The sequence below is a fragment of the Mya arenaria genome, chromosome 6 (assembly GCF_026914265.1).
Source record: "Mya arenaria isolate MELC-2E11 chromosome 6, ASM2691426v1".
NCBI lineage: Eukaryota > Metazoa > Mollusca > Bivalvia > Myida > Myidae > Mya > Mya arenaria.
The window spans coordinates 2,993,808-3,018,207 of record NC_069127.1 but is presented as its reverse complement, the minus strand read 5'-3'; the positions used below and the strand labels follow the sequence as shown (position 1 = coordinate 3,018,207).

General features: G+C 35.8%; 3 protein-coding genes across 3 annotated transcripts in view; 1 reads left to right on the top strand and 2 right to left on the bottom strand.

The window, feature by feature from the left end:
• Positions 1–391: 391 nt before the first annotated feature.
• LOC128236529 (uncharacterized) lies at positions 392–20,669 on the bottom strand. Its single transcript, XM_052951438.1, has 3 exons — positions 20,545–20,669; positions 7,249–7,409; positions 392–4,155 (listed from the first exon to the last, which is right to left on the bottom strand). The coding sequence occupies exons 2-3, from the start codon at positions 7,393–7,395 to the stop codon at positions 3,193–3,195; spliced, it is 1,110 nt and encodes a 369-aa protein (XP_052807398.1). The 5' UTR covers positions 7,396–7,409; positions 20,545–20,669; the 3' UTR covers positions 392–3,192.
• LOC128236528 (tryptophan 5-hydroxylase 1-like) overlaps positions 18,078–24,400 on the top strand; it is a 25,039-nt gene continuing 18,716 nt past the window's right edge. The window contains exon 1 of the mRNA XM_052951436.1: positions 18,078–18,177. The gene's annotated coding sequence lies outside the window, so the exon portion shown is untranslated. The remainder of the gene's footprint in view (positions 18,178–24,400) is intronic.
• The window catches only part of LOC128236857 (uncharacterized), a 1,626-nt gene continuing 835 nt past the window's right edge, over positions 23,610–24,400 (bottom strand). Inside the window, exon 3 of the mRNA XM_052951980.1 lies at positions 23,610–24,105. Within this exon, the coding sequence (XP_052807940.1) occupies positions 23,610–24,105 (496 nt within the window). The remainder of the gene's footprint in view (positions 24,106–24,400) is intronic.

The window sequence follows — 24,400 nt, the reverse complement described above, 5'->3', positions numbered from 1 at the left end:
GTCGGGTTACAGGAAACAGACATATATATATTTTTAGGCCCTATTTAGCATCCCTCCCGGAAGACGATTAGTATTTTTAGTGAAACCTGCGACCCCTTGATTGATAGTCAAGTGTGCTACCACTAGACCAAGGATCCGCCACATATACGGGGAAGACGTCCCATGTATAGGTTATATAGTCGAGATAATAGGTAAGGTGTGATCAATTGAGATGGTTATTGACGGGTACACAATATAACTTGTTTTGTATAGATTGAGTGTATATCATTGAGGGTAAGAAATTGTTCATAATATGTTGACAAATGAAGTAAAACAGGCATCCAACTAATATAAATGTACAAGCAAAAACAGAACTGGTGATCAAAGTAATACAAAATAAATACACAAAACATTCAATAATTAGTAACTTTATTTTTTAAAATATATACATTTCTATACAAAACTTATACTTACAAACAATGCATGTGAACATATTAAAAACTGATCGATTTGACAATAAAATAAATCAGGCAATGTCTATTTACAAGCAAAAATAAATGTAAAACTATAATCTAAGTACCATTTTACTGCATTATACAATATATGATTTTAAGAGCTATTCTCCGGAATAAATTTAAAAATAAATATTTAAATCAAAGCATTAAGACTGTTATTAAACTGTTAACTAGTATTTCTTGAAATGAAAATAAAAATGTATATTTGGGTCAAGGAACCACGATTATGATTATTTATATTGACCCGCTCTGATACTGGCAATTTGGACAGAATAAGTGCTACAAAAGTAATAAATGCTCGATTGCTACTGAACAAATTTCATAGGAATCAAAAAAAAGATTATTGCATTTCAGGTTGCTCTATTTGTTAACAGCACAACCGTTCATGAAAAGTAAATTCCTGCAACAAAATGGCGTAGCTACTTGTGGTTGGAAAGTCATTTCTCATCGTATGTAAATGTGATTTTATCTTTATATTCCTGAGTTAAAATAATAACTTCACAAGTCCAACTATTCTGTAAATAACAAGCGATGTTTTGCCATGAAAATACTTGAAATAGCATAAGCACACATTTGACCCCCATATTTATGAAAGTAGTTCCGTTAATACGCAGGTGGTGGTGTTTAATGATATACGGTAAACCTTGCCGTGTCAGGCACGCGTCGCAAATCTGAAAGGTGGCTTTCTAAATCCTGTCCGCTTTGCATCTGACGGTCTAAAACAATTTTATCGTTTGTAAAGTCCATTGAGTAACAACTTTCTAGGCTGATCTTAATAGCCGTCGATCCAAGCGTTAGTTATATAACGATTGTGGACAATAACGCTTGAAATGATTAAAAAGAGACAATTTTCTGCTAACGCTAAATATAATTGGTGTATAAAAGTGTATATGGGGTTCCTTAAAGTCTCATAATGTTTTATTGATGTAAACTTATGTATTTTTATGCATACCCAAATGACTTCTCTTAAATTTTTGACCAATTTTAACACTTAAATTGATTAAAAAAGGCATTTATCGCAATTAAAAAATGCAAAAAAAAACGAAACCAAATCTTAAATTAGCGCGCACAACGTCAATACGAAATTTGTATATCACGTGACTCTCTGAATGCCTAAAATTCAATGTTGCTTAATATACTAATGATTTTCATTTTTCAACTAAGAAGTGTTTGGTTTAAATAGTTTTCCCGGTAATGCATTTGAACACACTTATTTCATCATTATTTTACTCTTTGACATCGAAATTGCAGAAAAAAATACAGTTATAGTATAAACATGTTTTGGTTGTAGTTGGGTGCGAACCCATACCGGTAAAGTCAAGAGGTTTCGAAAGACAACACCTGATCCACTAGACCACGATGTCTTTCGTTTTTTTAAGATGATACATTGTCATATTGATAATACGTCGAAAAATGTCAATCAACAAATCGCGCAACAACAAACCTGTTGGGGCTAATTAACTGTGGTCTTTAAAAACGATATTCACTAGCGAATCCAGGGAGGGTGGGCGCGCCCCCACCCCGGATCCGGTAGTGAAAATTGTCCAAGTTTACACATTATTTCAATATAGGAGAAGAAAGTAATAAAATACGCCCAGAATGCACCATTTCAGGCTAGAAATTGTTAAAACTTTCTAGGGGGGAGGGGGTAGCCCTAAACCCCTCTGCCAACACTGATTCAATTTCGGTTCTAAGGAAAAGGCGCAAATCAAAAGGTTACGCCTCTAAGTTACGCCCCCTCAAACGTCAAATCCTGGTGCCGCCCCTGATATATTTCAGCATATATCAACTTTTGCTGAAGGGTTCCAGCATTTAGAGGTGCATTTTACAAAAACATGAGCGACTATCTATCTGCATTTTTCATTACAGTAAACAACATTGATGCTATGCTCCGCCCACTTATCTGCCTCATTAGCATATAGTAAGTCAGTGGACCAGTTTGAAATTTCATTGGTATTTCCCATACATTTCTTTTTAATAAAGCATCTTGCTGACCTCGCGAATTTATCAGACATTATATGAGACTCTATCATAGTTATATACTCATTTTTTTCTCTAATTATTTAATCCTAAGTGGCAATGAGAAGAATTTAGAAAAATAAAACAGTACCTACAAGCTTTAAACATAAAGAAATAAAATGTACAACTTAAAAAGGGCATCATGGTTTATAATCATTAATAATCTGAGTCGAATAACTTGTATTACGCAATCTGTACATCTGGTCAACAGTCGACATTAGACCATATTTTTTATATTTGATTATAATTATTTTTCTAAGCACAATAGTGAAATGGCTTTCTCCAAGTCAAGGCCTCAAACTTTTGGGCAAACGTACTGTGATGCGACACCACTGGCAAAACCCTCAACATTAGTAGCATCCATACACATAAACAATCACCATTACATATTTAAGCTGAATATACATGCAATGTATACAAACAAGGCATTTTGTTAATTGGGTCTAATCCCCAACCAAAATACAGCCATGCAAGTAGAACATTTGCTCACATTACCTCATGATTAGTTAGCTAATGTATGCTGTTACACTTGCTTCTACGGGTTGGCATTTCACTATACTACTCATATATATATATATATACTCGTATAAATCACATTGCGACTGCAAATTTTACTGCTTCGTAATAAGCAGGTTCTTTCATATTTAAATTTAACTTGAGGTTTCTGCTGCATTTGACTTCAACTGGCCTCACAACTTTTCCGGTAATCACGCGTTTTTATACTAAAATTACCATATTCATATTTTGTATATTTCTCTATACATGCGATAACACCAACGTGGTACTTCACCATTTTGTACATTTTTATTAACAAATTATGATTGTAGTCACTGTTTTTATGACTATGACCTTCCTTATTTCCTGCTTTTGTCGTTTGATGAACAGCTAACACTGTGCTTGTAATATCTATCACAGAATAATTCATTTTTCGGGAATGAAAAACTAACCAATTATCATAAGCTCGCCTTCCAATTACAACCTCGGCTATGTCATGCCATGGAAACGATCTAGTCGTAATAAAATAGTCTACTGCCCAAATAGTATACAATGTGCCCCTATCTTTTGCAGTCTTAGTTATATTATACCAAGTACTTCCTTCATCTGATGTTAAGTTTTTAACGTTGGTTCTTTTCCCAACTATTAATGCAGGCTGAGTGAGATCTAGAGAGATATTTGTGATGATCTGGACAAGGCTGTCTAGTAGAGTGTCAGTGAAGAGGATGTCCGCATTGGTGTAGGCATAGAAGGTGGTGTTGTATTTCTCCATCACATCTCTGTACATGTATTTCAGAACTGGAACACCTTCAGCAGCCGTGACCAAGACGGGCAAGACCTTCCACCCGTTTCTAGAACAATCTGCAGAAACGTCACTGTCATTAGTAAACACTACCGGTATCACAAAAGGATTAAGGGACATCCAATTGAACACTGTTATATTATGGACTAGGTCTTTTTCAAGATTGTAATTCCACGTGATGAATAACGTCAACAATGGTACACTCTCTTTTTTTGAAATCCTTGTTCTATACTTTTGGAATTGTTCTTTGTCCACGTTGCTATGGATGTTAACTACTTCTTTATCCACGTTGCTATGGATGTTAACTACCTCGGTAGTGGATACGATCTTGTCTTGTGATACGGCCTGCGAAATAAAGTAGAAAAAGGTAATTGAACTCATTTGAACTTTTAAGACAAAAAGACTGTTTCCTTTTGGTTCAATTTTGTATCCATTGAATGGAATGTACAGGGTAAAGCTCAGTAGCCAACATTTTTCGAATACCCTGTTTAGAGTCACAAGGCTAAGGCATACCAGACATTTTATCAGAGACATACAATGTACAAAAGAACACAGTCGATATCAAGTGGATCGCAGGCATCAGAACATCTTCATTAATTAATAATACAGTAACTTAGTACAGCCTTAGACCTATGTTATGTTTTTGAATTAAGTATTAGTTTTATTTATAGTTGAATAAAGTAAAATCACAAATGTCTTAAGTAAGATTTAAAAAACACAAATAAAAGCATACGTGGTAACAAAAGAATGTCTGCAGTTGGTTTTTGTTTTCATTTTTTACTTATTAATAGCAAAACATCCACTTAAGGTATGCGATCCATAAACATGTGAACTTTGATGCCCAGTATTATTCAAAAGGGCTCCGTGTGAAAAAAATAATATATTATTACAAAAACGTTTTTCTTTTCGGTCTTCACAGAGTGTGTAGAATTTAGATAACAGAGGGTGAGCTACAAGGAAAGCTGGTTTAAACTCAAGGACATGCAAAGGATTGAACCACAAATGTTCTTCTGTATCTAACACGCCTCGCAAAGATCAGTCAGATACCATCTTGTAATGCTGGTCAATATATCAGTAGTGTATATGAAGAGACATTCATAAAGGTATGCAGGTGGAGTTTTAAGAAACGTTTAAGTAATAGTTAGTGTTGTTTTTTGTGCTCTAAACGGTAGATAAAAACAAATGCTGACTTTTAAGTGTTGGGCGCGGAATGCCTCTTTCTAACCAAAGCGCAAGTTTTTGGTTGACAGAGCTCTTCTAAGTGAATACAATTATTGTTAATCTGTCCTTGCTGCCATTGGCAGGTATTTGATTTATTGTTGTTACAGACAGACAGACAGACAGACAGACAGACAGACAGACAGGGGGCGGGCGAGCAATCGGGCGAGCAGTCGGGCACTCGGGCGGGCCGGCGGGCGTGCTGAGGGACGGACGGACAGCAGGCAGACAGACTAAGAAAGAGACTATTTTGACAACAAAAAAGGAAAAAACTTTTTAAGGTAACATTAGTAATCCATTAGAATAGCAAATTTCATACAACAAGTGTAAACGCCTGATACGGGCAGAAAGCAGCAGTGCATATACAAAAGAAGAAAAAATAGAATAAAAACACTGAATGCAGCAGATTAGTAGTTAACCTAAACAACCTTTTCATACATTCTTGAGCAGAAGTTATTTAAGATTAAATATACAACAAGCAAAAGTCACTATTCTTATATAAAGAACAATTTAAAAATTATGTTTACAGCGTAGTCATATTCTTCTTGCAATATACCAGACATTGTAAATGTCATTTAATACAAAAAAGTATCGTAATACTAGTTAATATTTTACGTGTTAATTACGTGCGTGTTACCGTCAATAGTATCACCTTACGGATTCTGATTTAATCGTGCAGAAAGCATCAGACCAAAACGATCGCCGAAGTTTAATTTATTTATTGATGCAAAGTAGAAATAAAATACTCATTAGAAAATTAGCAATGTATAATGATAATTAAGGCGTTCAAACTTCGTGATTCGTTGATTCGTTGATATAATTTATGTGTCATGGATGTTTTCTAGAAGAGGGTAGAAACTAATACTTTGTTGGTTGTATTTTCCCTATGTTTTGTTATTTTTGTACATATTTGCATCATTTTCCTTGTCCTTACGATGTTATCTAATGCACTTTTATTACCGAATATACTCAGTCATATGTGGTTATATACATAACCAAAACATGATTACTGTTTGATCAATCTGAAATAATGTCCGATTGTATGTAATATTCAACTAAAAATATATGATATAATATAAATTCATTCTCACCATTTAAATCCCAGAAACAATAAAATCAAATGAATTAATCGTATAATATGCTATGTATAATATGCTATGTGTTAAAATTGTTGCATGCCATATATATTATGACGATAAGCTTGTTATGCTTAAGTCTAATAAATATTCTGTTATGTTCTGTTTAACTTAGTCATTCATTGATAAAATCGGGGAGGTTGTTCAGCGAATCACAAAAGCGCGCTGTATCGGAAAAGGGCCTTTAATTTTTCGCGCCAAAAATTAAGATGGCTATTTTTTAGTTTAGGTCTTTGAATCAATTTAACCAGTTAATGGTTAAGAACACCGAAAATAATCTATTTCATAATAATAACGAACTATCTTTATAACTCAACTCAACTGCACTCAATATTATTTAATTATATCACAGTTTACATTTTTTTTAACTATTTGCTATCACTTAATCTTAATTTGCATTTAAATGAACGTAGTTAAACCTAAATAGACGTAAATGTTAGGCAGGGTAATGTTTATTCTACTCTGTTACCCAAGTCTTTAACATCCTAGTGTGAGCTTAAAGCTGCACTCTCAAAGACTGACCGTTTTGATCAGTTTTAAAAAGAAATGTGTTGGAATGAACCAAATTTTGCGTATGTGTTGGAAAACCGGTGAAATAAGACTGCTGATAAAAGATCAGATCGAGATTAACGCTCGAAAATTGATTGTTTTATGACTAAAAGCGTTACTCACGCTTTAAGAATAATAAAAACATTGGTAGTTCTCCAAACATTTGAGATCTGTTCTAATGTGTGTTATTCTATATCACTGATTTGAAAACACTGAATCCAAAATCAGCTGATTCTGAGAAATATAATGAAAAAGTTGTCCAAATGGTCAATCTGTGAGAGTGCAGCTATAATGTTTTGCAGACCCAGGACGTGTTTTGAAGTAGCTGAAGCTGGGATAAAATGTTTTAAAACCACGATGAACAAATATTTTATTTCAACAGATATTTCCGCACAAACTGCATATAAAACAAGTTTTGCAGGTTTCTGGTGAAATAAATACCTAAAACATGAACTAAGTATCCAAGCATGCCTTCAAATGCGTTGCTGTAAAGGTGAACTAAGTCATTTTTAAAATAGCAGAAAAAGAAAAATACCTGAAGGTTTACATCGACGACTTTAAATACAGCAGACGACTTGATGCCACCAAATGTGCTGGTGAAGAGATAGATGTAGACGGAGAGACACGCCAGAAAGAGAAAAACTACTCGCCTTATTGGTCCTTTACTGTTGCAAACGGACATTCTTGAAGTCGAATCTGGAAAAAGCAAGCGATAGGGATGATATATGAAATATTCATGTAATCAAATACGTTCTTGTAGATATTGGCATTTTTAATTTGCATGCCAGAAATCTAGGTCTTTTCTGAAATCATAGTATTGGATATGTGTTAAAGACAGTAATAATTAGCTTCATGTGCCATCATTCATGTGCAGATGAAAGTACGTGAAATGGCTTATAACAGGGTTACCACTTCCTATACTGTCATTTTCTTATATCATGCCGACTTTCTAGAGACATATTCTGAAATCATGGATTGAGTAAGATTAAATAGAATATATAGATATAGATTAAAACATGACAACTTCGAATAAAAATTTCGTTTCATAAAATGCGTTCATGTAGGGATATGGAACGACTAAGGACTTCTGTAATCGATGGACAACAGTGAATGAGACATAATTTAGAATTGGAGATACTTTCATAAAAGAGAATAGAATATTATGCAGTCGAGCTTTCTTCAATGGAAATAGGAGACCCATGGGAAGATTTTCATACTTGGGGTTAGAAGACCCCGGGTAAGTCTTTCGTAATCGGGGATAGGAGACCCCGGGTAAGGCTTTCTTCATTGGGGATAGAAGACCCCGGGAAATGCTTTCATAATCGGGGATAGCAGACCAATGAGGAAAGAAGACACCTGGGTAGGCTTTCATAATTTTCATAATTGGAAGTTGGAGAACCCGGGGAAGGCTTTTATAATTGAGATAGGAGACCCCGGGGAAGGCTTTTATAATTGAGAAAGGAGACCCCGGGAAGGCTTTTATAATTGAGATAGGAGACCCCGGGGAAGGCTTTCATAACTGGTGATAGGAGACCCCGGGGAAGGCTTTCATAATTGGAGATAGGAGACCCCGGGGAAGGCTTTCATAACTGGTGATAGGAGACCCCGGGGAAGGCTTTCATAATTGGAGATAGGAGACCCCGGGGAAGGCTTTCATAACTGGTGATAGGAGACCCCGGGGAAGGCTTTCATAATTGGAGATAGGAGACCCCGGGGAAGGTTTTCATAACTGGTGATAGGAGACCCCGGGGAAGGCTTTCATAATTGAGGTTAGGAGACCCCGGGGAAGGCTTTCATAATTGTGGATAGGAGACCCCGGGGAAGGCTTTCATAATTGAGGATAGGAGACCCCGGGGAAGGCTTTTATAATTGGGGATAGGAGACCCCGGGGAAGGCTTTCATAATTCAGGATATGAGACTCCAGTGATCATAAATGGGGAAAAGAACACCCCAGGGAAGGCTTTCGTAATGGGGATAGTAGACCCAAGGGATCATAAATGGGGATAGGAGATCCCGGGAAAAGCTTTTATAATTGAGGATAAACTCCCCGGGGAAGGCTTTCATAATTGGGGATATGAGACCCGGGGGAATGCTTTCATAATTGGGGTGGAAAGTCTTTCCTAAACGGGGATAGGAGACCCCAGGGGAAGGCTTTCATAATTGGGGATAGGAGGTGCCGCGAAGGCTTTCATAATTTAGGATAGGAGTTCCCGGGGAGGCCTTTCATAAATGGGGATAGGAGAACCCGGGCAGGCTTTCATAATTTGGGAGAGGTGACCATGGGGAAGACATTCATAATTGGGGATAGGGTAGACCGGAGAAGGCTTTCATAATTAGGGATAGGAGACCCCGGGGAAGGCTGCCGTAATTGAGGATAGGAAACCCCGGGGAAAGCTTTCATATTTGTGAATAGAAAACCCCGGGGAAGGCTTTCATAATTGTGGATAGAAAACCTCGGGGTAGGCTTCATAATTGGGGATAGAAGACCCCGGGGAAAGCTTTCATAATTAAGAATATGATACCTCAGGAAGGCTTTCATAATTAAGAATATGATATCTCAGGAAGGCTTTCATAAATGGGGATAGGATACCTCGAAGAAGGCTTTCATGATTTGAGATAGGAGACCCCGGTGAAGGCTTTCATAATTACAGATAGGAGACCCCAGGGAAATGTTTCACAATTGGGGATAGAAGACACCAGGTAAGGCTTTCATCAATTGTGATAGGAATCCCCGAATAAGGCTTTCATAATTGGAGATAGGAGACTCTAGTGAAATCTTTCATAAATGGGGATAGTAGACCCCGGGGAAGGCTTTCATAATTGTGGATATGAAACTCCAGGGAAGGCTTTCATAATTAGGGATAAGAGACCCCGTGGAATGCTTTCCAAATTGGGATAGGAGACCCCGGTGAAGGCTTTCATAATTAGGTATAAGATACCCTGGGTAAGGCTTTCATAATTGGGGATAGTAGACCCCGGTGAAGGCTTTCTTTATTGGGGATAGGAGATCCCGGTGAAGGCTTTCTTTAACGGGGATAGTAGACCCCGGTGAAGGCTTTCTTCGTAGGGGATAGGAGACCCCGGGGAAGGCTATCTTTATTGGGGATAGGAGACCTCCGGGAAGGCGTTTATAATTGGGGATACGAGACCCCAGGGAAATGTTTCACAATTGGGGATAGGAGACCCCAGGTAAGGCTTTCATCACTTGTGATAGGAATCCCCGAATAAGGCTTTCATAATTGGAGATAGGAGACTCTAGTGAAATCTTTTATAAATGGGGATAGTAGACCCCGGGGAAGGCTTTCATAATTGTGGATAGGAAACTCCAGGGAAGGCTTTCATAATTAGGGATAAGAGACCCCGTGGAATGCTTTCCAAATTGGGATAGGAGACCCCGGTGAAGGCTTTCATAATTAGGTATAAGATACCCTGGGTAAGGCTTTCATTATTGGGGATAGTAGACCCCGGTGAAGGTTTTCTTTATTGGGGATAGGAGATCCCGGTGAAGGCTTTCTTTAACGGGGATAGTAGATCCCGGTGAAGGCTTTCTTCGTAGGGGATAGGAGACCCCGGGGAAGGCTATCTTTATTGGGGATAGGAGACCCCAGGGAAGGCGTTTATAATTGGGGATAGGAGACCCCAGGGAAGGCGTTTACAATTGGGGATAGGAGACCCCAGGGAAGGCGTTTATAATTGGGGATAGAAGACCCCAGGGAAGGCGTTTATAATTGGGGATAGGAGACCCCAGGGAAGGCGTTTATAATTGGGGATAGGAGACCCCAGGGAAGGCGTTTATAAATGGGGATAGGAGACCCCAGGGAAGGCGTTTATAATTGGGGATAGGAGACCCCAGGGAAGGCGTTCATGAATGGGGATAGGAGACCTCCGGGAAGGCGTTTATAATTGGGAATAGGACAGCAAAGGGAAGGCGTTTATAATTGGGGATAGAAGATGTCCGGGAAGGCGTTAATAATTGGGGATATGAGACCCAAGGGAAGTCGTTGATGAATGGGGATATGAGACCCTCCAGGGAAGGCTTTCATATTTGGGGATAGGAGACCCCAGGGGAGGCTTTCATATCTGAAGATCGGAGAACCCATGAAAGGCTTTCTTCATTGGAGATCGGACAACCCGGGAAAGGCTTTATTCATTGGGGATAGAAGAGCCCAGGGAGGGCTTTCATAATTGGGGATAGGAGACCCCAGGGAAGGCTTTCATAATTGTGGATAGGAGACCTCGGGGAAGGCTTTCATAATTGGGGATTGGATACTCCGGGGAAGGCTTTCATAATTGGGGATTGGATACTCCAGGGAAGGTTTTTATAATTGGGGATTGGATACTCCGGGGAAGGCTTTCATAATTGGGGATTGGATACTCCGGGGAAGGCTTTCATAATTGGGGATTGGATACTCCGGGGAAGGCTTTCATAATTGGGGATTGGATACTCCGGGGAAGTCTTCCATAATTTGGGATTGGATTCTCCGGGGAAGGCTTTCATAATTGGGGATTGGATACTCCGGGGAAGGCTTTCATAATTGGGGATTGGATACTCCGGGGAAGGCTTTCATAATTGGGGATTGGATACTCCGGGGAAGGCTTTCATAATTGGGGATTGGATTCTCCTGGGAAGTCTTCCATAATTTGGGATTGGATTCTCCCGGGAAGGTTTTCATAATTGGGGATTGGATTCTCCCGGGAAGGCTTTCATAATTGGGGATTGGATTCTCCGGGGAAGGCTTTCATCATATTAGGTGTAATTGAGGTAAATGAAATGTAATGGCAGCAATCTCCAGTAAGAAAGATTTCTTCGCTAATGTAATTGGCCCATATCCTGTTTTCGCTTTGTTTGGTGCATACACTTAATGCCGACTCTCAAAATTAATGAACTTATTGTCCTAGAATGAAAAAAACTTATTTTTCAATTTTTTTTGGTAAACATATATAGCATAGATGTTGTCCTTTTAAGTCTCTGCTTTAGAAAATATTTATAAAACGTTTCCAATAGCAACAAAAGGCTTCTTTCAGCTCATGCTTATAATCATTATTTGAAATGACTTCACATAGATAAATACTGGTGTGACAATCAGGTAAAGAGTGGCTGATCTAAGGAGTAGGTGAAAAGCAATTGTTATTTGTTATATATCAACGTGTTTGGGAAATATGCTGTATGGAAGTGATAGCATAAATTTCAAACGCGTGATGTGAATCGATAAATCCAAGATGGCGTCAAATATGGTTGCCGTGAAAATTCAATTCAGTGAAAATGTTAAATATGTTAAAAACAAATGTTAAAATATGGCATTTTTTTACTTTTTCATTCGTTTGGTGCACTTGGAATGTTTAAGCGTAGGACGTTACTTTATTTCAATATTTCACTTATGTTTGTCATTTGAAAGAAGATATTTGAAATATATATTTTATTTTTATTTTTATTAATGCTTTCCTTGTTTATTCCCAGAGTTAGTACAATGACGCTTTTCATTATGAAACTCTATGATCACACAGTTATAGACCTTTTATTTGCTAAGGCAGATGTTTTTTGTTATTTTTGTTTATTCGTAAGTTTTCTCAAGTAAATGGATACATTGATAAGATTCAACGTTTCGGGAGTGTTGGGATAAGACTAAGGTTGTGTACACAGACTAGTTTAAGATCCCGAGTAACTTTATATTTTACTGACTGATCCAAGGTGGTACCTAGCAATTCTTGATAAACTGACCTTGTTTTATATATTACATATGTAGTGTGTTGATTGTCTACTATACGGTCAAGGTAATGGTAATTTTAAATATGAAAACTACCCCATTTTTTTCCCAGATCATTTTCTACGTTTTTAGTTTATTTATTTTATTGTCAAGTTTTTATATCTTTTTTAAGCCAACTTTTGATTCCATGCATAAGGTGGTCACAGCGTTGCTATTGTTGTAAGAGTCTTATGGAAATTGTGCTTGTGTCGAATAACAGCATATCTAAATATACGGCATATATCTATTTCATATTGTTCTTCATTATAACATAAATAATTGACCGCTTCAATGAAATGGGTTTTTTTTTAAAGTTTATGGAAACAATTAACTGTTATCCAAATGAATGCTATCCAAGAGGTTGAAATACTATACTGTTTGACTTTATATAAGTATATTGTCACGTTTATATAACAATATTTACCATCAGGAACAAATTTAACCCCTTTTACGCTTATTAACCCCAGGTACAAGTATGTGCATATGAACACAGTTAGCCTCGGGGGAAAAATTATTCATGGGTACTTGCCTCAAGTTTGAAGGTAGGATTAATTTTACCCCTGGTATTTCATGTCATATAAGCTCAACAATTGATTTGGGGGTATTTATTTTATTTGGCAGGACTTTTCAGTACACAAGTTAAGAAGAGAAATTGTTATTGACGCAACTTGTTTTATTCTGTAAAACTTTTTTTGAAATTTCTTGGAAGACTGTTTCTACAAAGGACTGAAATGTTTGAAAGATGATTTTATTTTTTTTATTTTAATATTTTGTTTTCAAGATAAGCTATTTGGTTTTTCTTGGAGACTCATATGTTATCTAAATGGAATGCTTAACTTTCAAATACATTTGATAAGAAAAGATATCGCACTCCTATTTCAGCTGATACTTCAGAAGTTATCAACTTTTAACACATTCTTGATTAATTTGTTTTTTTAAAAACTGAAATAAACGTGTATACTTGCAAAATCAAAATCTGATAGTATGACATTTTATTTTTTTAAAGATAGATATCACTTTAACTTTCCTTAAATCACTGTAACATGATATCACTCAGTGACTCAGAGTTGTATTGAATACACATATTGATATTTTACGTTGGTAATGTAAATTTCATTTATGTCTAACGTTTTTTTTATGACACAAACTGATTGCATTTTATCAAATAAATCAAATTTTCTGAATTACCATGTGGACGCAAGGTGCAAATTTGCATACGTTGCATCAATACATTAATATTAATGGATAAATTATAAAATGGTTTTATGATGCACGTATGCATTTCAAAATTAGTTAAAATCATAATTCAAATATAACCAATATCGACAGCGCTATTACATATTTCTTCATTTTATTTGAAAAAGTCTTAACAAAAATAAAATCAGTAAACATTTTTAATTATATTTTATCTAAGTTGTAATATACAAATCAAGCTTACCAAACAATGGCCCTATTTTAACGCATCCAGACGTTAACAAGCTTCATATAAAATATTTGTGTGAGCTTCCTGTAGTCCTATCCTGCCGGATGTATCACTTGTTGTGATTTGAAAACAGTATTTTTCTGTAATTAAACTAATATTTAGGGTCAATTTTTTAGATCATTTGTTTTTAAAAAAGCCAACTTTTGATAGCATGCCAGAAGTGGTGATAGCGTTGCTATTGCTGTAAGAGTCTTATGGAAATTGTGCTAATTTATCCAACAAGCATCAAACCGGGGTTTACAAAAAATCAGCCAGAACTCAATCACATGTTGGGTATGATCTACTCAAATCTGCCATACATCTGCCACTATTGACTGTCAAGTCCATGGCACGGGCGTGTGGCAAAAAAAAACTTTTTGTCAATCCATAGTGTGCCAAACTTATAATAAAGAGGCTTTAAAGCTCTCTCTCTATGCTATACTTGAGACCATTAAGTATGAAGAAATCCTATATAGGTTCTCAGGTCAATCCAGTGCCCAGTTAATCCACATTCTACTGCAAACGATGTTTATCTAGTGTCAAACATACCACAGGAGGGCTCTTCCACATACAACTCAGTTCCAAATAAACACAAATGCAAATATATAGACAAGACTAATTTTGATGCAAAGCCTCAAAAACGCCGCGAGTGGTTTTGATATATGACTAAAAGGATCACAAACAATACCAAGTTTTAGGTACCTGGATACAAGCATTTTTAAGTTATAGAACGAAATCGGACTTTCAGCTCAAGGTCACCACGACCTTGACTCTAGACCAAGTGACGTCAAAATAGTTAGGAGGCTGGTCTTGTTTAAGAGACCTCTACCAAGTTCGAGGTCTCTAGGCCTAAACGTTTTCAATTATTGATAGGAAACTTCGTATTTTCAGCTTGCGGTCACAACGACCTTGACCTTTGACCCACTGGCCTCTAATGCAATAGGGTTTATCTGCTGGTTATGACCAACATGCCCACGAAGTTTGAGGTCCTTGGGCCATGGTGTTCTTCATATATTGATCGGAAACCGATTTTCAGCTGAAGGTTATCTTAAGGTCACCACAACATTGACCTTTGACCAACTGACCTCAAAATCAAAAGGCTTTATCTGCTGGTCATGACCAGCTTGCCTATAAAGCTAAAGAACTCGGGACTAAGAGTTCTTCCGATATTGATCGGAAACCGTGGAGACGGACGGATAGACGTACAGAAGATCAGATAACTATATGCCAACCTTTGGGGAATAAACATCCCTGGTGTTGTGATACTATCAATTACAGTATGTGTCTATACCACGTGATAAATAACATCATATATGCTACGTCGGAAGGCAATATTTTGCTTCAAATAAAGGCTTCAATCAAAGATAACTTTTCTTTTACTTCACCATTTTAAATAAAACATAGGGCAGTATATGCCGCTTAAAGAGTCCCGCCTTCGTTTTATTACCGAAGTTTGATAAGGTGATTAGTTTCATCAAACACTTCGACAAACCTGTTTCCAAAATAATGTTTTGACAGTGCTCCGTCAAGCGGCTGTATTGTGAAAAGGTTTGTCGAAGTGTTTTTAGGAACTAAACTCTCAATGAAACTCTGATACAAGACCAAAGGCGTAGCTCCGTAAGCGGTGTAGACTGTGTTAAGTTTAATTTAAAATGGTGAAGAAATAGTGAAGTTATCTTTGTTAAAATTCTTCATTCGAAGCAAAATATTGCCTTCACTCGTAGCATTTATGACGCAATTTATCATGTGGTATACACACACTGAATGATGAACTTAAGGTTTCATGTTTTTAGTAATAAGGTAAGAGCGACACAAGCTTTGTGATTATGGGAAAATCTATACTCTTCCATTTTATAAGGGGTATGATAATAAAAATGTTTTGACAACTTTTTTTTATTTTTTGTCTTGGAACGAGCAGTTTTTTGCGTAAATACCTGAAAACCAGTGATAAAAGATTGATGAAAACAATCATTGATAAAGCAATGCATATATCGCAAGGACAAACATGCCATAAAACAGAAAGGAAAGTCTAATTAAGCGCACACAACGTCACTACGAAAATTGCATATCACATAACTTTATAATTCCATCCATATATGCTCTATATACTAATAATTTTCATATTTTTTCCTCAGGAGTAATACGTTTAAAAAAAATATAAAATAATCATACTCACACTGTTATTTTTATAAAATATTTCAATTGAAAGTTAAATTATACTAATTAAAGAAAAGGGAGGTAATAAGACAAGGACACAGCCATATAAGAATATCTATCTATCTGCATAGTTGGGTTACGTACAGATTCTATCATTATATCATTTATAATGTTACATGTAATAAATTGTCATTGAGTTTTCAAGTTTACCCATTTACTAAAAATCAGATTATTTTAAATATGAAAAACATCCTCCAAAACCTTTTTCTGAGCTTTGATGAATCGGGTCCTACGGTTCGTAAATCAAGCTATACAAACCCCGTAGCCTACGAGTTTGGGGACAAGTTATTAAATACCCATTACATATGTCCAAAGGTTTGTAATAACGGTATAAGACATAAGTTCTTTTGTTTCTTGATGTTTTCTTTTTTTCTGTAATCATTTTATACAAATGTTTCTTCATAAAGGTTGTTTTTATCAAACACATTTAATAGTTTTATTTTACAATAATAATGTTGGCTAGTCCATTTTGATCTCGTGACCCTCCATGGTTCAACATTGAAACCTATTCCAAACTGTAGTCGCGTTGCGACGTCATTGAAGAATAGCAATTGGTATTGGAAAAGAAGAAAATTATCAACATTGAGACTTACTGTTGGACAATTCTATTATCACTGGTTACACCTATTTATAAGTCTACCCAATCCGTCAAGTGTTTTGTTTATACAACAACTAAATGATTAAATGCCAGAGTTTGAATGGAATGGAAAACCTAGAATAAAAATATAGTACTGAAGGTGGTTTAGATATGATAGATGTTGGTTATATGTATATGTATAGTTGAAAAATAAAATGGCTTAAACATTATATAGTACATAATGATGGTACAGATTTTAAAGTGATGGCTAGTTTAGTTGATGTAGTTTTAAGGAATGAATTGCGGGGTTGATGTCATTATCGTATGAACGCAATTGGGCTGGTCTAAGTGTGTTGAGTCCGAAGGACTCCACGCGTACTTTGACCAGCCCAATTTAGTTCATATCCCCGATAATGACATCAACCCCGCAATTCATTACTTATATTTACACCAATAGTTCATTATTTAATAAAAAAATGTTAAAAAATAATTCATTTCAGTAAAGAAAACCTTACAGTAATCCTTTCTTACCCATTCTGTAAATCGAACGACCCGACTGTAACCGGAAACATTTTTTCAAATGACGTCACAATAATGCGGGAATAGATCAACCACTTGAAATCACGTTTAAATGTAAAATTGAAACAACCCCACATTTAAAATATATAGAGGATATTTGTTTATTTCAGTGTAAGATCTTTTATTTCACGAGTGTCATAGAAAAACATATGTTCACGAGTGGCGAATCCACGAGTGAAAATGTAGTTTTTTTTTATGATCACGAGTGAAATTAAATACGATCTTACACTGAAATAAACACATTTTCTGTTTCGTTTATGCTTATTTTCGGAGTTTAATTTATTTTTTAAATTCTGAATTACCCCCTTTTTTGAAAAGGGTGGGATTTACGCCGCTACCCGTGGGGCGCCCCTCATGCATAATTATAGCTGTCAACTTTTCTACTTTCGGTTTGCTGAGAAATAGTTCTCTGCTATTCATTCTTATAGCTTAATATTCGCTCGTTTTTTATTGCAAAGCTTCATGAACAGTAACCAATAAAGTATTATTAGTGCACATATGTTCCAATAGATAATGAAAACACTTTTTATTTTAAGATGGGCATGAATACATAACCAAATTACCACGCCGCTATTTAAAGAATGAAAATTTGGAAGGTCAAATGTGTTAGCAAAACAAATGTGGATACTCATTGGATTTTAACCATTCTTCTTAGTTTAAGATTGCATGTGCGCTTGTTTTTATAGTAAGTAAATATTCAGTCATCTTACTGTCAAAAACCAGTCTGTTTCGCTTTAAAATGTTTGTTTTCCAGATAAAGAGTAAATGCCACGCTAGTTTGTTGACACATTTTGAGTTGTGGGTGGGGTAAAAAATACCGGATCTGTCTGTAAATTGTTGTGTGAATTCTCCAGGAAGCTAATTTAATTAACGGGATAATAAACGGTAAGTTGTTAATTTCCAATTATATATTTATTTAAATTTATAAAACATTTCTTTCTTTTTTTTAAAACTTTTTTTTACATAATTTACTGAAGTCCAGTGTTTTGTTTTAATCAAGGCAAGTACATGTTACAACAAAGGAATTTAAAAGTAGTTCTGAAAGTTGATATTTTCACTCCTTATTTTGCAGTGAAAATATCAAATTGATATTTTCACTGTTAGTATTTCACTGTTAAAACTCCATATTTTATTGTTAAGCATGAAAGAAAATAAATTAACACGTTCTAAAATGTTAATTTATATTTATGGGACCTGCTGACACAATACAAACAATAAAAAGATCAATAGTGTTCATATTTATTGTTATGCTATGAATTGCGATCCGAAGATGTTGCGTTCATCTATTGATAAACGCAACTGCCGAAAGGCAGTTCATTTAAGGAATGGAAGTTGAGGTGTAAATATAAGTTGTTTAATTGTGGTAAATAATTTATTTCCTAAAAATACCCAATAAATTTTGAAAAAATGTTATAAAGCATATATATATATATATGTATATATATATATATATATATATATATATATGTATATATATATATATATATATATATATATATATATATATATATATATATAGACAATGTAAAGCAGTTTTGCCTTCATGCTATGACCATTCCTGTAGAAATGGAAACTATGTTTGCAATTTTAATTAGGGGTGAAAACCTATTGATTGTTAGGCCTAAAAAAGAATACATTTGATTCGGGTTACCCGATCCTACCTACGAAATAGGCGCCGATCCTACCGTTTTTAAAGTCAGTTTGAACAAGATAAAAAATAATAATAATTGCTTTTCAATATGTAGTTTAAAACCTTAAAAGCTTACACTGAAGATAACTTTAACACCATTCCACTATGATGAAAATGACATTCTTATATAATTTACCTAATAAAAAAAATAAAAAAGCCTACCTACTATTTTTGAAAAGGATGTAACCCTAACCAAATCTGAATGAATGAATGAATGAATGAACGTTGGCATTAAAAGATTTCTATATAAAATGTTTGTTTAAAACACTGATATACCAACAAAAAATTTCAATAGTCTAAAACAGCCTGACACTGGCATTGAAAATTTATAAAACATAAACTTATCAGATAAAAAAGTGTTATTGGACAGTTGTAGAACGTTCTTTGTTATAACTTTTTTTTTAAATAAAATAATACTTTAATAATAATATAACTTTAAGTGAAATTCGACAATATATGATATACTTGCATTCCAATTTATTTTCTTTCTTCATATTTATTGATAATCATGGAATAAGTTAAGAGTTTTACAGCGATACAGTATAAAACCTTTTATGATCAAATGAAGTAATATCATTCAGCATAGGATTAAAACAATCTACATGCAAGTAAGGATAAGCTTAAAATGGATAGAATTGGTTGCATGGTGTCCTATTTTGTATTGTACTATGATACATAATAGAATGAATGTAAATAATTCTTAAATATGAGGTGTGATTAAATAATCTTCTTTTTTTCATCTACCAATAGTTGTAGCCCGGAATTATAGCTATTCTGGTTTTCCCAACCTAATCCTCCGGTACAAACAAAATTAAACCATTTTAATATACGCATGTTACTTCGGAAACAATAGAGTCATTGGACTGTTACATGAATTTCAATAGCTTGAAGTTCACCTTTTATTTGTACCGGCATGGGAAAACCCAGTTATGTTAATTCCGGGCTACAACTATTTCTACCAGACATGTCATTGTTGCTAATTCAAAGGTCATGACTCTGGTTTTACTGAGTTCAGAGGGAAACAAAACCGCAGGTGCAAAACTTCAATACCTAAATAACATTTCACTGAGTTTTTTTGGCTCCAGGTAAATAGTTTCGGAATTTTGAAAGACAAAAGTCCGCATAATATTGTCGGACGGAATCATTCATGGACGGACGCATAGACACACGCATGGACATACAGACGCTCGGTCGGACACACAGATGCACGGTCGGACAAGGGTTAATACCCCCCCCCCCCCATTTTTGTAGGGGGATAACAACATGTACGTAGATCCCATTAATTAAATATACTAGCGGACACTGTGCTTTTACAAACATACTGTTTGTGTGATACCTTTAAGGAAAAAAATACAAATAAAATATTATTTTCTTAAAACTGTCACATATCTAAGGACAACCTCCATTGTCTTACATGTACATAAATATCTACCCTCTTAACCCATACAATGTCGCTATATATAAGCATATATAAATACGTATTACATTATTTATCAGCAGTATTTTATGGGTTCATGTTCATAAGGGCAAGAAATGAAAACAACCTAAAAAACGTTACTCACTTGAGACGGCACACCTTCACTTTATATATATTATTGGTCTAGAACTTGTTTATAATTAATGTACAAATAAAAAATCCACCAAGAAAATTTACTTGAAATGACTCATTAATTATGACAAATGTTTGGGCGATACAACAAGTTTAAATCATCATGAGACTTGAGGAATTCAATGCAGTAGCGGTTCCAGTGGAGGGGCACCCGGTACCCCCCCCCCCGCCAAAAAATATATATTGTCCAAGTGCACTGTTATTTTAATATAGAAGACGAAAGAAATGAAATACGCCCAAAATGCACTATTTCGGACTAAAAATGTTAACATTTTCTTGCGGGAAGTTCCTCAAAAAAACCTGCCTTGCGCCTCTCCCTAAGAACCAATATTGATTTAAGCTAAAACAATAGTTGTTCTTAAAGAGGGGCGCCAATCCATGGTATGAAGCTCCTAGTTACGCCCCCTCCAACGTCAAGTCCTGGAACCGCCCCTGAAACGGATACTCAAATTACAGATTTATTATCCGATTAAGTTTCTTTGAATGGTGCAACCATACACTAGGCGTTGCAATGGATACTCAAATTACAAGGAAAAAAATCATCTAGTTTGTTAGCCAAGTGTAACATCAATACAGTTAACTATTAAAGCTGCACTCTCACAGGTTTAACATCCGTTTTAAAAAAAAAAAAATTAAATTTTTGTCTTGGAATTAGCCAATTTGAGCGTAAATATCTGAAAACCATTGATATAAGACTGATGACAAAACATCAGATCACATTTCATATTTCCGTTCGAAATTATTGTTTTATGGCTAAAAGACACTGAGACGAGTTCCCGGGCCAATCGTGTCGCAATTCATACTTCGATAAATAATCCCAGCATGCACAACAACGTTGAAAACCCATTTTTCAACATTGAAACGTAGGTGAAAAACACGTGATCTCAAAGAAGATTTGAGAGTTCATCATCGAAGCAACTGTGTGATGTGTTCTAATAGTTACTTACTCTTGAGTCTTAAGCTAAAGTCCCCATTATGTACAGTGTAATGTATAGATATATGCACACACTTTTTTATAAAGATTTTTTTTAATGCAAACACTTTTAAATGGAAATGTCAAAAAATACATATATGCTAGTGACATTTTGCCACATTTTGACATTTTTTTCTTATTTGAAAACAACCCCAATATACATTGTTCATTAGGTAGTCGTGGGCATTTTTAATTATTTGTCGATGGGGTTTTTTCCCCGAAAAAATGCAAAACATTTTTATCCAATTTCTGAAAAGAAACATTCTATCGTAAAATTTGGTCAACTCCCTATTACGCAAACTATGTTGCAAAGAATGTATGTTTTACCTCCGAAAAAGATTACTTAAAAACGTTTAAATTTTGGCCTCGACTACTCACTGACATATACGTCGAATTGTCAACGTTTAATGGACGCTATCATTGACCATATTTTATCGCTGTATTATCAATGATATTTCAACGTTCGATTTCGCGACTCTGATTGTGAAATGTTGTTTGTCATGACACGTCAACACTCACACGATAAAATGACCCTATATTACATACGTTATTGAAATAAAAACATCAAATCAGTGGATATTAAGGATGGTGTTGCTTGTCTGAGAATAAAAAGTTGCCGATAGAGAATTATCTGGTTGCTATAAGAGCCTCAAATCTAAACAAAAAATGATTTTTTGTAACATTTTTTTTTTTTTGTCATCCAAACGATTTTTGCAGTGTGGAAGCCCTCAACACAGACATTCAACAATATGAAAACACTGTTGTATACACATACAAATCTAGTGGATTATTTCAATAGAGGTTACCGCTTGTTCGCATTTGTATTGCTTAAAGCTTAACTCTCACAGATTGAACGTTTTGACAACTTTTTTTTTATTTTTTGTCTTGGAACGAGACATTTTTTGCGAAAATCTATGGAAACTAGTTAATTAAACTGCTGACAAAAAATTAGATCGCAGATTTTTATGTTCCAGTTCAAAAATTGATCTTTTATGCATTTTTCTTAAACCGTTAGTAACGGTTAAGGCCATAAAACATTAATTTTCGAACGGAAATATGAAAGTCTTCGATCTGATTTTTTGTCAGCATTATTATATTAATGGGTTGCAGATATCTACGCAAAAATTTGGTCTTTCCAAGACAAAAAATAAAAAAGTTGTAAAAATGGTAAATCTGTGAGAGTGCAGCTTTAAGCTCTAACATTTCAATTTGTCGCCAAAGATATCTGTCATATTTACAGGAATCTGGCCTCGTGTATGTTTTCATATTATACTTACTTGGTTGCAACATCGTGCATAATGTCAATTTACTATAACAAAGCTGACACCAATCAAGAGCTATCACATTCACATGACAAATCCTCCCGGGTGGATAGCCATTATTAGAGCACAATAGATGTTTGAATAAAACATATACGCCCCTCATAGAGTCATTTCGTATTAAATGTATGTGGGGTTATGTAAGGTTATATCTAACATCCATACAAGTTTTATCATAGAAGGTGTACCTATTGACCAATTGTTGTTTTAAATGCTGCTATAGGAATTGATGAGTTACAGTTTCCAGTAAAAGATGTATTTGTCATCCTGACAGCAAAGATTTAGTCCAATGCATAATATAAAGTTCAGAATATCGGAAATGCAAATTATACAGATGTGCAGATAGCTATTTGAATGTCAATTGAAGAGGGGGGGGGGGGGGGTTAAAGTTTGAGGACGAAGATCCGAGCGTTTTTATTATTATATGGATCGGACAAGGTTTTGTGTTCAATGCGAACAACCTCCCTACCAGGTATGAAGAGATGAGGCCGAAGCATACGCTAGTAATCAATATATTTACCTAATAAGCAGAAATCAAAAGGGATTCATCTGCTTGCCTTGAGCAACCTCCCACCAAGTTTAAGGACCTGAGGCCCGAACATTATTGAGTGATCAATTGGAAAAGTGTTTTCAAAGTCATTTCGATGACTTTTGACCCGTCAAAACGGGTTGCCGGGAAATCACTATGGTATGGGAAGGGGGCTGCTGGTCCGTCATCAAGGCTTGTTAGATAATCACTATTGTATGGGAAGGGGGCTGGTGGTCCGTCATCACGTGTTGCCGGGAATCACTATGGTATGGGGAGGTCGCTGCTGGTCCGTCATCATGGCTTGTTGGATAATCACTATTGTATGGGGAGGGGGCTGCTGGTCCGTCATCACGGGTTGCTGGATAATTACTTTTGTATTGGGAAGAGGGCTGCTGGTCCGTCATCACGGGTTGCTGGGTAATCACTATGGTATTTGGAGGGGGCTGCTGGTCCGTCATCACGGGTTGCCGGAAATCACTATGGTATGGGGAGGGTGCTGCTGGTCCTTCATTACGGGTAGCTGGGTATTCACTATGGTATGGGAAGGGGGCTGCTGGTCCGTCATCACGGGTTGCTGGATAATCACTATTGTATTGGAAGAGGGCTGCTGGTCCGTCATCACGGGTTGCTGGATAATCACTATTGTATAGGGAGGTGGTTGCCGGTCCGTCATCACGGGTTGCTATATAATCACTATTGTATGGGTTGTTGGATAATCACTATTGTATAGGGAGGGGGCTGCTGGTCCGTCATCACGGGTTGCTATATAATCACTATGATATGGGGAGGGGGCTGCTGGTCCGTCTTCACGGGTTGCTAGATAATCACTATTGTATTAGAAGGGGAGCTGCTGGTCCGTCATCACGGGTTGCTAGATAATCACTATTGTATTAGAAGGGGAGCTGCTGGTCCGTCATCACGGGTAGCTAGATAATCACTATTGTATTAAAAGGGGAGCTGCTGGTCCGTCATCACGGGTTGCTAGATA

Coding starts and splice junctions, on each gene's coding strand:
- LOC128236529 (XM_052951438.1), bottom strand. CDS start 7,395: ATGTCCGTTTGCAACAGTAAAGGACCAATAAGGCGAGTAGTTTTTCTC. Junction 4,156..7,248: donor TCGTCGATGTAAACCTTCAG/GTATTTTTCTTT, acceptor TTTATTTCGCAG/GCCGTATCACAAGACAAGAT.